At 34.9% G+C, this 14178-nt stretch overlaps 2 protein-coding genes and 1 long non-coding RNA gene across 4 annotated transcripts; 2 read left to right on the forward strand and 1 right to left on the reverse strand.

The window, feature by feature from the left end:
* Positions 1-824: 824 nt before the first annotated feature.
* LOC124434529 (transmembrane protein 43-like) lies at positions 825-8508 on the reverse strand. The gene is made up of 12 exons (XM_046984421.1): positions 8362-8508; positions 6978-7145; positions 6272-6406; positions 5651-5745; positions 5492-5541; positions 4808-4877; positions 3099-3169; positions 2201-2334; positions 1777-1854; positions 1420-1521; positions 1234-1351; positions 825-1126 (listed from the first exon to the last, which is right to left on the reverse strand). Exons 1-12 carry the CDS (start codon positions 8383-8385, stop codon positions 915-917), a joined length of 1257 nt encoding a protein of 418 aa, XP_046840377.1. The 5' UTR covers positions 8386-8508; the 3' UTR covers positions 825-914.
* On the forward strand, positions 1082-3035 carry LOC124434531. Its single transcript, XR_006944811.1, has 4 exons — positions 1082-1210; positions 1753-1857; positions 2590-2651; positions 2800-3035. It is a non-coding gene; the product is annotated as an uncharacterized LOC124434531 (long non-coding RNA).
* A 140-nt stretch (positions 8509-8648) lies between the features above and the next one.
* LOC124434530 (general transcription factor 3C polypeptide 6-like) lies at positions 8649-13762 on the forward strand. 2 transcript variants are annotated; one of them, XM_046984423.1, is made up of 6 exons: positions 8649-9002; positions 9352-9435; positions 10003-10066; positions 10947-10982; positions 12615-12740; positions 12925-13085. In XM_046984423.1, the coding sequence occupies exons 1-6, from the start codon at positions 8958-8960 to the stop codon at positions 12942-12944; spliced, it is 375 nt and encodes a 124-aa protein (XP_046840379.1). In that variant the 5' UTR covers positions 8649-8957; the 3' UTR covers positions 12945-13085. The 2 variants fall into 2 exon arrangements, with proteins under 2 accessions (XP_046840379.1, XP_046840378.1); XM_046984422.1 differs by having other exon boundaries at positions 8678-9002; positions 13024-13762.
* The last annotated feature ends 416 nt before the right edge of the window (positions 13763-14178 follow it).

Consider the following 14178-nt stretch of genomic DNA (forward strand, 5'->3'; position numbering starts at 1 on the left):
AAGAAGTTCGTTCCATGATTATGGTAATTCGCTTGCCCAACCAATATTTCCGTTAGTTGACATTTCTCGAAAACATGGTCATAAGATTATGCATGCGAAGATTCTTTGTCGATTGCAAATACACTGTTTGATTTTTGAACGCGGACGGAATCTTAACTCATTTATCATGCGCTTGGCTTGAATGCATTGACACCCTAACATTATGTCGTAATACTACTCTAAATGCAGCAACTTTCAATCGCAATGCACAAATGAGCAATCGAGATACCAAATTTACCAAAATACAACAAGCTTAATTACTTGAATAATAAAATTGTACTTCAATTCACTTTAGCTCGCAGATCTGGTTTGTCTCACGAAAGTTCCGTTTGCAATCAATTGAGCAAACGAAAAAAGATATCTTTAGCAAAATAACCTGCGATATTTTCCGGAGAAACCGGCGAACGCTCAAAACGGTTATTTTTCGTCATCGTTCGTACATCCGACCATTACCGAGGATTAAGAAGGATAGAGCAAGCTATTGCAACATACTCTTTCAAACGCAGTGGTTAAAGACGCTTATGAGGGGCAGCCACCGCAAACTGAAGCGATAACGCGTTAGTTGTGAAACTGATTGCATGCGCATTGCATTAACTCTTTCAATATTCTAAATAGTAGTGTTGTTCCAAATTCGTAAGTAAAATTGACAAGTCAAAGCTAAATGTCAGATGCCACTTAACATGAACTCAAAAACGAACGCAGAAAAAAGCTCTGCCATCGGCCAAAATCTGGTTCTTATCAAGTGAACACTAATTTACTAGACTATTAAATAAATTAACCTTCGGTACAAAAATGAAATATTTAAAAATTCTGCAAGAAGAATCGAGATTTGAATTTATACACATCGTTGCTAAAGTGTTCAATAAATGATACTTTCAATATTTCGATGTTTTTATTTCCGAGCTGGTTTTAAGTTTAGACAATGCAAAAGGTATCATGGACGCCGCAAGTAAAGCACAACCAATCAGAGGTCGGAATCGTAACCAACCGATAGCGATGGTGACCAATGAGAAAGACGTTGCCAAAGCAATACAAGCCAAGGTCACCCCGAGTCCAACAAGATCACGAACGATGGGAATCCAAGAAACTGGAATTTTGAAGAATTTTAAGTGATTATTCATGTACCTTTATACATATCCACCATATTAACGGAAATATTTAGGGAACACACGTGAGTATAGCCTGAACACTAACCTAATGTTGTTAAAATACTCGTCATCATCAAGAAACCTATGAAAAACATAAGCCAACCAACGCCACGGAGTGCCCACGTGAGCATCACGTTAGAAGCGTGCTCTGCTTCAAATATCGCCTAAAAAAGTATAATCTTGAGATTTGTTTAATTTTGACATTTACTCGAACGAGATATTTTCCCTTTACCTTGGCGGACAATTTCCCGTAGTATAGGAATTCCAAGGAATAGCCAGAATCCGTTTCGTATTCACCCAACATGTTTCCAGACTGCTTGGCGACGATGCTAACCTTGTTAGAAAAATAGCACATCTTTAAATGTTGAATGGAATACAATTCTGAAGGCATAGTGTGCAACATGCAGGGTTTTCATGACTGCAAGGAGAGCTTGCCTTGTTTGTAACGAGTCCAATTCAGACAGTCTAGGCATAAAGCTAAACAGTTTCGTTCTAATGATGAAATTTATGAAAATACGCATCCAAATCTAGAAAGCATATTTTATAGGACTTATCATTTATGCAGGCCTACAATTCGCTATGATCTTACCGTCAGCGGTTCACCTAAAGGAGTTTCGCGTTTGCCACAATAACCAGCATAACTGAAGCTCACACGAACATCACCGATCTGGTAAGTAGAAAAGTCAACATCAACCTTCATTCGGTAATGCGAGCGTGTTCAGAAACCGGTTCAATATTTCTTAAATTGCTCGATAAATTACTTTGGTGTTTTCTCATCGTGATGTCATGAAGAGAAGCATAACACGAACAAGTTATCCCACATCATTTGTTTTACGATGCAAAGAAACAAATAGTTTATTTTTAGGATTAAAACATGAATTGGATTAATTGCTGGTGCTAACAAGCATTATTCCAAAGCCATCGTAAGAGAATCAGTAGATGAGCATTTGTAGCACATGAGGCGATTTAATGTCAAAAAAACAGCAAGGTTTTTTCCGAAATGTTTCATGTACCTGGGGTTTAGCAAGATTACGCGTGTGGTATAGTATCCCATCATGCAATTCCGGTGGCAGAAGACTCGAATCATGCGCAGCTGGAATATCGGTCAATGAAAGGGGCTTGAAGTTGCTAACTTTGTTTTTGAGACCTAAGGAGATATGAGATACAATAAGCACTAATTGTGACAGGTTGTATGGATATAGTGAGTGCAAATATGCATAAAACCGTTCACAATGTACAATTGTACATATAAAAGATTATTCTAAAAAAAGATCTCAAAACCAGAGTGAAGTTGACTACATAAAATAGAAACATTATTTATTCTGATACGGGAAGAGTTTTGTACATGTTATCGTAAATATCAGGTATTTCACTTATTTCCTAAATTTTGTTACGTTTACAGTCACGAGTGCCGGGAAAAGATGATCATGGCAAAAGTCAACTGAACTAATTTTAAACAACAAGGTTCGGGAAGCAAACTAAAATTCGGCAAAGTTTTCCAGAGATTAATTCAATTAATTCATGATTATAATATTATGTTGTCTGACATAATATTAAAGTTATTCAGCTCTTGTTTACGATTGATTAAAATTACACAATTTTTAATTCTAAGGTTTGCAAGAATAAAATTTGATGTTATAAGTGATGAAAACAAGAAACCGGTAAAACTTTCTGTTATCGAACCCTATTCATTATCAGATGGTAGTTTTTTCAATGTTGGTAAGACCTTATTCATTGTTAGTTCAGAGAATTAGAAAACATAGAATAATCTAAATGTGATTCTAAATTTAACTATATTCTCTAAGCTAAATCTAATTGTAAAGAAAAGATTTTCTAACCCTGTTTCAATGATTGTTGACGAAAATCGAGAGACTGGGCACTGGACTCGAGAGAAATAAGTCTTTACTGTACCTTCAGAAAGTTCGTACGCTCCGATATAAACATGATCAACTTCGTAGTATTTCGATGTTATTACCATTGTGCTGTAAGAGTGAAACAATAAAGCAAACTGTATAATATATAGAATACATGAAGTACAATGTATTATAAAAGAAAAAGCAATAAAACGCGTGCGCTGCTTGGTCTATAGCTGTGTTTGCATTAGCCTGTGCAAAGCGATCTGAGCTCAACCAATCAAATCAATCATAAGACTTTTAAAAAAGCCATCACAATAATAAAATAAAGAAAGATTTATTAATAACGTTTCGTCTTTAACTTAAGACATCTTCAGATTATTTGAGATAAATTATATACATGAGGCTTCAAATACAAGCATATATTACAGGATGTTAAATTACATGTGAGGGGAGTAGGAAGTTTAGATGACGGAATTAAGTGAGAATGGCGGTATATTAAAGAAGGTGAAGGGGGATTGAGTTGCCTTGGGTGTTAAGCCCGCCGCACACTGGTGAACTTGCCGCGCGTACTTGTAATTCGTAAGTACGCGCGGCAAGTTCACCAGTGTGCGGCGGGCTTTAAAAGAGGGTTTAAGTTTGGATATAAGAAGGGTTTCATGAATCATAAGGTCGTAATTGTCGGAAGAGGAAGAGAGATTTGAGAACTAATTAAAATCGGCAGAGTGAGATTTATTTCTTATATGAGAAAGAACTGCAGATGGTGGTGGACATAAGGAAGGTTTCCCTGTTAAGGGAGAGATTCCCAAGTGTTCCGATATTCTGGTGTGTAAATGACGCGTGGTTTGACCCACATACGATGCAGAGCAGCATCGACACTTAAACGAGTATACAACACCGGATCTCAGGAGCTTGGAAACCCTATCTTTAAATAGAAAGAAAGAGGAGAGACGCCTGGAAGAACGAAAAAAGTTAAAGACGAAACGTTATTAATAAATCTTTCTCTATTTTATTATTGTGATGGCTTTTTTAAAAGTCTTATGTTGGGCTATTATGTTCATATTGAAAATTCGCTTTCCGCCTGGCAAATCTCTGGCCACGATTTCAAATCAATCAGTCAATCAAAGAGAACTTGCAAATCAATCATGAATACGCGTTAGAAGGAATGTTAAGACCTTTGCTTCAAATTTATCTGTTTCCCAATATTGTTATTTTATAAAAGAAATAAAAGATGTTTTTCGTGTTTGCATTGACTTGTGCAAACCTCGGAGACGTTTGTAAGAACTCTCAAGAAGATGCAACTTTCGACCTTTGGTCTTGGGCTTGCACTGATCAGCTCTTTTTTATTGTACTTGTAATTGTCCTCAAACTATTATGCAATCTGTAAAAGCCTGATTGATGATTATATAAATAATAGCAGGACCAAAACTTGTGGAAATCTGGCTACACTGCTGAGCACAAGTCGCATGCGTTTTGATTTATCGCTTGAGTAATAAGGCATCTCATACAGACATTTGGGGACTATACAGTATTAACAGTAAAAATAGTTTTCAATGTCACAATGACATTTAACTTGTCATTGAAATTTGCAAGAAATTGGAAGGACTTCCCCATCTATGATTTGAGCACGCTCACGTGACATGCAATCTACGCGAGGGCGTTCCGCAAATAAAAAAATGGATTGTGAAAGACCAAAGTTACTGGGTCATTAGACAGAAAAGTGAGCACAAAGCATATTTTTGAAATCTCGATTACTGCCTAACAAACCTTGGATTTTGATGCGCACCGCTCCTTTCGAATTGAGCACTGTTTATTAAGCCTGATCGCCATTCTTTACCTAAAAGCACGAACAACTTTTTCAGCAAAACCTGATTGGCTATAAAATCCTGATTAAGATGTAGTCGACCGAACGACTTCAGTAGCTGAATAGCATTAATCAAGTACATAAGTTTATCATTCGGGAAAAGGCCATCGCTGTAACGTTGATTGGTGGTGGTGGGGGGGTCATTGGTTGCATATTCATAAATGAAGTTAAGCTCGATAGATTTCCTTCAACGTTCTAGCGCCGGCCCTGTTTCGGTCAGGGGCAGGCTGCACGAAGCACGGATGTGCCAAAATGATAAAATCAGAGGTATATCGCTAAAATTTCAACCACTCAACAACAAAATTTCAATTCTACTACATATCACTAATACTACACATAAAATTTTAACAAGTTGTCCCCCTCTGTCTAAAACAGCAAAGTCCAAACTTGTTTCATGGTACGCTTTAAAAAGAGAGTAGCAGGCAAAATGTTGACAGGAAATCGAAAAATAATAAAATGAGTGAAAAACAGGCTTTAGTCTTATCTGCCCAATTGTTCTAAAACATATGAAATGAGTTTCCCAATTCACTCTCAACAGCGAACCGCTCATTTTATGAAACTAATACCTACTTTACAAAGTCACTCACTGTAAGTAAACTTGGTTTCCACTCTTGTCTTTCCACCCTCATCAAATTTTCTGCGGGAATAAAAATAATATCATATTGACTTTTACGTACATTTTTCAAGAATTTCTCAAAAACTAAAGTTATAGCTTTTTAAATTTTGAAGTACTGCTTTTACACAACCTTTCACTCTTATGTTCAACCCATTGATACATTTCCACCTGTCTCTTCAGTTTAACAGCCTTGACTGCAACCATGTACCCAGGGTCAGAGACAACCTAGGTAGGCAGAATACGTTGTCAGGGATGAATAATATTGCTTCGGTCTTTTTAAAACTTTGCAATCAAAAAGAATTGACAACTTATTTATTCAGGTGTAAGTCAGAACTTAGTTACCAAACTTAGTAAGTTTTAGTAGCAGAACAAGAAAGTGTTTTAAGAGCTTTGAATTTTTTGGAAATATAAATGTACGACATAAATACCTGTGAAATTTTCAACAAAATGGTTTGTGAAAAAAGTGTTTAGTCAGTGATAATGTACAAAAAATATAAACTACGCCTTTTTATTGAGCAAGCAAATTAAGTAGTGCAATTATTTGGTGGGCAAAATAAATGCCACACCCTATTCTCAGGTAAATTAAGCCCTCATCACCCCAATCTTGTCTTGAGACCCAAGTTGCACCCTTGCATTTAAGACAAATCACAAAAAAATTGATAAAATTTTGAACTTTAATGGATGAGCAATCAAACTCTGTGGAGGTATGCTTTCCAATCAAAACTATGACTTCGCAACTTAATTGACTAACCTCATCAGTCTGTAGCACTCCAGTTACATGAACCAACATTCCATCCTCTGATCTACTGATCTGTCTGGGATTTTTGATGTCAATTATATACTTCAAACCTTCGTCAAGAGCTGCTGCCATTTTTACAGCACGACCCTGAAACACAAAATAGTAAATAGAAACGTTTACGCCATTTCAGTGTCACTGCAACAAAATACATCTCAATAAAATCCATAAAATTATATTTCAATAAAATCATATTTAAATAAAAGTATATTTCAATAAAATCCCACAATTAAAAGAATGTTTTCAATGTTTGTGTGAAAACCATGTAAAACATACCCCAAATAACATATGTGATGAATAGTGCATTCATCACATATGGTCAGTTGTTTAGAACAAAGTCTACTTTACTTCTATTGATGACTAATTACCACAAAGATTTGATAATCATTAAAGTACAAGTTCTTAATTTGTTATTTAATGCATAGGCATATAGGACGGGAGGAGCAGCTGCCCCCCCCCTCCCTCCCCACCCAAGAAAGTTTAAAGATGAAAAAGTTGGGCAAATTTTAAACATTAGTCCAGAGAAAACACAGAGGAACCATCTTTGTAAATTGGGGAAAATATTCACTGCCTCCAGAAATGATAGCTTCCGTACGCCTGTGATTTAATATCCTTATTGTAAGTGATTTTAAGTCAATTAAGTGCTGGATAATTTTCCTACCTCATTCCAGTAAATTGTCGGAAATGCTGCAAGAACAATACAGATTCCAAATACAGCAGCCCAAATACTGCTACCTATTTTATTGATAAATGTTGGATTTTGGGTGTAGTGTACTCTTGTGTGACCATCTGAATTATGTCCATAATCCATGTCTGAATATTGACCACCCTAACATAATTATATTTTTTAATGTTGCAATGATTAAAAAGAAACTAATAAAATAAGCACGGCAGTCTAAAGAACATTATATAAGGGGAAGGTTCTTTATATATTAAATTGAGTCCAACTGCTTTCTTTTGAAAATGAAAGTGATTTTTCCTTTTTCCGAAGAAACTAGATATCTTAATAATGCTACCCCCCCCCCTTCCCCCATTAATTTTCTAGTTATAAACAGCAATTGCTGATTTTGTTCTAGAATGTCAATGTTTGTTTGCCATATTTTAGTCAATAGAACCTAGCTTGATTTATTTTTTAACATACATTAAACTAGGAATGAAAACTGTCTGTTCTTTAGTAAAGAGATTATGATTGCACATGGTGATTCCACATGACAACAAATACTTCTTAAATTCAATAAACACAAACATGTTTCGATTCAAATCAAGCAACACACAGACTGTTATTAAATTTTATTAGTAATGTCAACTCAATAGAATGTATTCCATGCACATTGGCAAAGCCGAATTTAAGTTTGTATAAAATAAGTGAAAGCTAATAACTCATGCAAAAAACTTGATTATTTGCAAAACATGTTTTATATTCAATTGGCTCAACTTGTTTAATGTCTTTACTGAGCTTTAAAAAACTTAAGGGAGAAAATTTTGTTCAGTTAAAAAGGCAACCACAGAGGAAGACAAATCACTTCAAATTGTAAGGTGGCCAGTGTGTGTGACAACAGGTTATGTGGTCATATACATAGCAAGGAAACAAGTAATTGTTTAAGAAAGCAGAGAAATGTTTGTTTTGTTTTATCTGCATAACTTGGTACGATGTAAAAGTTCAGCAAAACCATTGCAGTAATATTAGATAAAATATATATTTTATATATATGAAAACAATATTTCCATACAATTTGTATATATGTGGGAAGCTGACTTAGTTATCTAGACTTGCAGTGCTTTCTCCAGGAAGTTGTTGCATGTTTTTAAAAACTTTTCATTCTAGACGTTTAGCAACGACAATTTTATACTATATAATTCATAATTGTCACCAGTTCGTCAGATAATTGTAGCTGTCAATGGGAAAAAAATGTTAATCGATTTCTAAATCAATAACCAAACGTCTAATCTCTGTAACTTGTGGTAAATGACTACTAAATTGCGTACTACAAACAAATAAATAATCATATAACTGCATCTCAAAAATTACGTTCGATTCACCTTACCGATGTGCCAGTGCCACGATACATTTCTCGATAATGGACCTTTTCTATATCAAGATGGGTTCGAAACTTTGCACTAAATGAAATATAGCGATTCGCTGTCTATTATAACAATTAATTGTATCAATTCATTATAACTTAAATGATTCTAGTTCACAAATTAATATTAAACAGTTATCAAAACACGCGGGAATAAAGCGACAGCTAAAACGCACAAAACACGAACACGGACATGGACCAATCAGAGAATCTTCTGCCTAGGTTGTCAACATTGTCAACTCGAGAACTTCCTGAACGTTTGAACTTTCTGTTCTTGAAATTTTGAAATTATTTGTATTTAATTATGGAATGAAAACGATTTATTATGTTCATCGATTATTGAAATCATTAGAAACTCGACTCGACTGTTTTATTTGCGATGTCAAAATATCTGAATTAAGAGGTCTGCCCGTATCCCATCAGTACAGACCAACAGTGAGAAGTTCCAGTAAGAAGTTATTTGTAGGAAGTTCTTCCATTGCTCCAATACTGTTTTGCACGCTGATTTAAAGGTTCAAACGCTGTTCTAAACGTTTTTGGTTAAACGCTGAAAGTTATTGATGGATGTTGATGTGGAAGAAATTGACGAGGCTTGGAAAGAAGAGGTAGGTATAGCGTACTACACGGAGTATCACATTTACAGTACGTAGGTGTCCTGTTCTCTCTTCATTAGCAGAATTTGCCCTTTATTCACCTTTGTTGTGAAATTCCCTTCACACTGCATATCATGCACTTAGCAGTGGGGCTGGCAAAGTTTTTTTAGCAAGCAAAACTTCCTCCCCTTGAGATGGCCCTGGAATATATTCCTTAGTTTTGTTTCATTTTACATAGTCTATAGTCTTGAAAATACTGTTAAAAATGCTTTCCCTCTCTCCTTTTGATGACTCAACACAATTTTGGAGAAGGATTGTACTTACTAAATAAACTAAACATTGCACATTTCTTTTGAAAAAGGAACAGTTGGTTGTGGTTCATCTCTCAGGAATCATTGATACAGATTATTTAAAAAAGTGTGACCCATCCAATTGTAAAATTCTGGTAAGTTTATTAGAATAAAAGCATTTTCATTTCTCAAGGATGGTTTTAATAACTGGAAAAACTTTGCATATGATTCACCTAGATTGTTTCTGTATTTCATTTGTCTGCATTATGTCACTATTTGTACACTTGTTTGTTGAAAATATTGAAACTGAACAGGCTTTCTTTTCTGACCTGTAAAAGGATTACATGGGTTTTTTTGTTTATATGCAGTGCAATGGAAAAGATTGTTAAATTTTGTGCAGCCATTTTTGTCCTTGAATTGTACACATATAATAATCTACATAGTATTATAAAACAGCTTTTATAATACAGGTTTTAAAAACAGGGAATGCTGGAAAAACCCGTATTTCCATTCTGTTACTCTTTAAAAACTGAGAAAATGTTTTGTATTTCTTCATTAATAAATTCATGTGATGGCCAAAAAATGGTGGAAATATAAGGAATAAAAATTTCTTTTTTAGTATAAGCTATGTGAATTTTTGAGGTGTCAATGCAAAACATGATATGGGGGCCTATTTGTATTACATAAACTTTTATGGATTCAAGTCTTACATTAATTCTCAGGGCATTGATACGGATGAACCTGCAATGCAGATTGACCAAATGGTTTTCACTGGAAATTATAAGGGTAGGCTGTTAGCTTCAACTCATGTGCTTTTTATTAGTTAAACATCATATAGATGAAGTTGGTGTGAAATCTTGGGAAAAGAGTTTTATTGAAAGATAACATTATTACTAATGTTTGAATTAAGAATAATGGACTTGAAGAATTAAGACTAATGTCTAAATGTATTAAAGTAAATGGTTTGAACCCGGGAGTATCATTACATATTTGTAGATGTAGATCGTCCAGGTTAGTAGAGTCCAGAGAAGGACTGTTTTTTTTGTTGTTGACTGACGTTTCGACAACCTAAGTGGTAGTCATCTTCAGAGTCAAATGAGGAGTAAAATCAGGTTAGCCGTATTTGTTATCTGGTTCTTACGTCATTGTATTGTGTGTACAGGAAATATGTGGGTGTCAATTGTGTATTGTCATTGTGGATTAGCGTGAAGTGTAATGTTTTTAGTTGATTGTTTGTTTGTATTGTGAATAAGTCATTTGTAAGATGCCAGTAATTGCTGTGATCTGTTCAGGGGGGAATGTTTGAAGTTGGTATACCAACTTTCTAATGTAAGCCATTGTCTATAGTCAGTACTGTAAGTAATGCATTTTGCCAAGTCCCAGTCAATGTTGTGCTTTGTGAGTCGGTGATGTTTGCCAATGTGATTAGTTTAAATGTATTTTCATATGATTAATGTTGCTGCACAGTAAGTTGGAATTCATTGATGGATGTTTTATTAATGAGCCTGTGCTTATTAATCTGAGAAAATGCTTGTGATGAATAAGTTGTTAGGGTTTTTCAAACTTACTACTTTGCTTTCACATGCAGACATGCAGACAGACTTTCTATGTTAATTTCATATGCTTTCACATGCAGACAGACTTTCTATGTTAATTTTTTCTTCAGAATCCATTGGGTCGAACATTATTTTTGAAGAGCAAGGTATGGATCACATGTGATGTGTGAATGATAGCTTCCCTAAACAATGACTAAAATAACCAGGCAGTATCACTTTTTTGATACATAAGCATGCTATATAATAAATTATTAGCAATGTTATATGCTAAATGAATGTATTTTTTGGCATGTGATTTTTGCCCAGGTGGCTGAAGCAAGTTATCTGCCCATCATGCCAGTGCCCCCCCCCCTGGCCTAAATACGCACATTTTTCAGACAAATAGCGTCAAAAGATACAATTACAATTACTGAAACACCAAGTTCTATAACTAGTCAGATAACATGCAAAGACTTTAATTGTTGATATTGGAGAGATATACTATATTGATTTTGAAAGTAGATATGTCAGATAATCTCGAATCGTTTTGCATGTCTCCACTCGACCCTTCTCCGCTTGAGATAGCAACTTCAGAATACAGTCTCTTTCTATATTGTTTGAATAGCAAGCGTAAAACGTTACAAGATTGATAGAAGCTATGTGCTGCAAGTTGACGTCATGAACGCTTATTTGAAACAAAATGTAATATTACGTAAATCATGCATCCATAACGGCATGCATTGATATCTCACATTATTACAATGAAGTTGTGGGATGTTGCATCCTTTTAGTAAAAATATCTTGTAACGAGTAGGAACTTGAAACACGATGAAAGAGTGAGCACCAGTCACATTAATCCACCCACTAATCCAATTAGACGCTCTAAGCGTCTACAAATAAAAACAACTGTATATAACTTCCTATATCATTCCGATGAAGGCTCGAAGCACCGAGTCGAAAGCTTATCAAAATAATTTTTATAAAAATCCGGAAAAACTTTCATTTTTTTATGTATAAATGCCTGTATTACCAATTTTCAAACTTATTAATATATACTACTTAGGGAGATTCTCGCTTAACGGGTTATCTCGGTAAGCGAGCCAGCTCTGCTTTCGTGTAAACAGCCCGAAGACAGCCTACAGTGCTGCATTGCATTTCTTGGTTGTAAAATAAATGAAAAGTCAAAATAAAAAGAGTTGAAAACCAAAAGAGGGATGGATTGCTCGACGGAAAAAAGGCAAAAAAGATGTGGTTTGTTCCACAAGGAAAATTGTTTTTACCGCTTTAGACTTTGGACAAACAAATTTTTACGAAAATGTGGCAATCGCGTTTCAATTTTGTGCCAATTTGTTTTCCATGGCCAGATCTTTGCCTCGGAGCTCCAATTCGAGAAATAGGATTTGGGAAAAAATGCATATCAAATTACACTCCCGACGTGATCTGGTGCCTGATTCCGAGCTCGAATCCTTGGCTCGGCAAATACGTTTCCTTGATATTGGAATGGGGCTAACATTTGATTTTTGATATGTTAGTTTTATGTGAAAGACCTTGATTTGTAAAAACAAAATTTACACTTTGCAGAAATTTTGTTTTTGTTTATCGAGAAATCGAATTTATATTTCCAATTTAAGTCACTGGCTAAATTTTGATCGAAAAAATAAGTATTAAACTGACGTTTCAATGTGGTAAGATACGCACTCGGACAGATATACATAACTTTTGCTGATGGTATTGATCTTCAAATTAAAACAAAAAATCTTTGGCTGTTGTAAAAGCTAATTTTCTGTCATTGCTTACAGAAAGCACTGCGGCTGATGGGGAATTGCTGACAGATTTCAAATACATGTCCCATACAACGAAAACCCTTGAAATGAATCGAGTGTTTCTGAAAGGAATTCAAACAGAATCGAGGGATACTAATAGTGGTGAGTTGTTAGTTTGAATATTACACCAAAAGATCTCATTACATTTTCAAAACATTGACTTTCATATTTTATATTTGGCTGCGTTTGCCGTGGTCAGTTATCAAGAGGACAGTAGCTTAGCCAGCTTGCACGTTTTGGTCCTGTTTTGTAAATTTCAGTGCAATATCATTACTCATTTCTTTAGAATTCTATTGTTTACCATGAATGAATACAGGAAAATTTCAGCTCAACAACACCACTGACATTTTGTGCGTATAAAAATATAAGTACTATAATATTTAAGGTGAAGTATTAAACGATGTTCAAACTGGTTTCGTCGACCTAAACGAAAATGACATGAACGGAGAAAATGATGAAGAAAAACATGAAATCAATGATAACGTGATTACTTAAAGGCACTGTAAATAAACGACAAAGATGCAATGCCATTTATTATGTGAACAGCACACATACATGTAGGTACGTGCAATAACGGCCATACGCCTATCGAGATTAAGCTCATAACATTCCCAACCAGTTATAATATATTCGTAATCACCAAACGTGCTCTCGTCGTCGCTGACATCAACACTTCAATCAGCAAATTACGTAGGCGTGTTAAATCAATGTTTCGAAACACGATACATTGATAACCAATCAGACGTTCGAATGTAATACCCTCAAAAAGCCGGTAGCTTATCCAGATAAAAAACTCGTGTTAGTGATGTTGGTTTTCAATTTTTAAGAGTATTTAAAAATATCAACGAGCAAGATTGTAATCATTCTGCCCTGTGCTTAACCCTGCATCGACTTTTTTTCTTCATCTTTCTCTGGCACTGGCGTTGGTTGTTTGTTGAGAGCAGGTGTCCAAAATATTCACATGAGCCATGCTTATGACACTATAAAACATTGTGAAGATGCTCAACAAAATATTCAGGTGTAGTCCTCATTACAATAATATTTTTTATTGATATTTTGAAAGGCTTGTCAATCAAGAAGTTCATCACATTGTAAATAATCACAATAAATTTTACGTACTTTCATGATGCTTCTTTATTTTTGCCGCCATGTTTTAATTCACACGTTTTCCTTTGTCAAGTTAAACATTCATGTTAAACACCTTGATAAATCATCATGTCATGTTTTACATTTTATATCTGTACAATAGTAACAAATGACTTACAAAACAAGTTACCAAAAACTGGATTTTTGGCAGGTGACCAGTTTTAGGCTGACTTTTTCCAACCTGCATCGCAGGCTATATATATTATATAAATAGTTAGCTAATCAACGACAAAAGGCCATTGAACTAAATACATGGAACGCTACCTGTAATAGAAAAGCCTAGTAATTTTTTGAAGCCAAATTTTACACCCAGCGTCGTTGATAGGCGTGCTGAGTTTTTCTGTTCACGAAAACAAACGTAGCATCTTTTCTAAAATCATGATCTTTCAAAGCT

This window comes from Xenia sp. Carnegie-2017, unplaced genomic scaffold, assembly GCF_021976095.1.
Source record: "Xenia sp. Carnegie-2017 unplaced genomic scaffold, XeniaSp_v1 HiC_scaffold_14, whole genome shotgun sequence".
Lineage (NCBI taxonomy): Eukaryota > Metazoa > Cnidaria > Anthozoa > Malacalcyonacea > Xeniidae > Xenia > Xenia sp. Carnegie-2017.

Bases quoted from the DNA above. Each gene is read 5' to 3' on its own strand.
- LOC124434529 (XM_046984421.1), bottom strand. From the start codon at position 8,385: ATGTATCGTGGCACTGGCACATCG. The intron at 7,146-8,361 runs GTAAGGTGAATC...TAATTATGTTAG, and splicing joins ATCGTGGCACTGGCACATCG to GGTGGTCAATATTCAGACAT. The intron at 1,522-1,776 runs GTAAGATCATAG...TTTTCTAACAAG, and splicing joins CTTTAGGTGAACCGCTGACG to GTTAGCATCGTCGCCAAGCA.
- LOC124434530 (XM_046984422.1), top strand. From the start codon at position 8,958: ATGGATGTTGATGTGGAAGAAATTGACGAGGCTTGGAAAGAAGAG. The intron at 10,067-10,946 runs GTAGGCTGTTAG...TTTTTTCTTCAG, and splicing joins TTTCACTGGAAATTATAAGG to AATCCATTGGGTCGAACATT. The intron at 10,983-12,614 runs GTATGGATCACA...CATTGCTTACAG, and splicing joins CATTATTTTTGAAGAGCAAG to AAAGCACTGCGGCTGATGGG.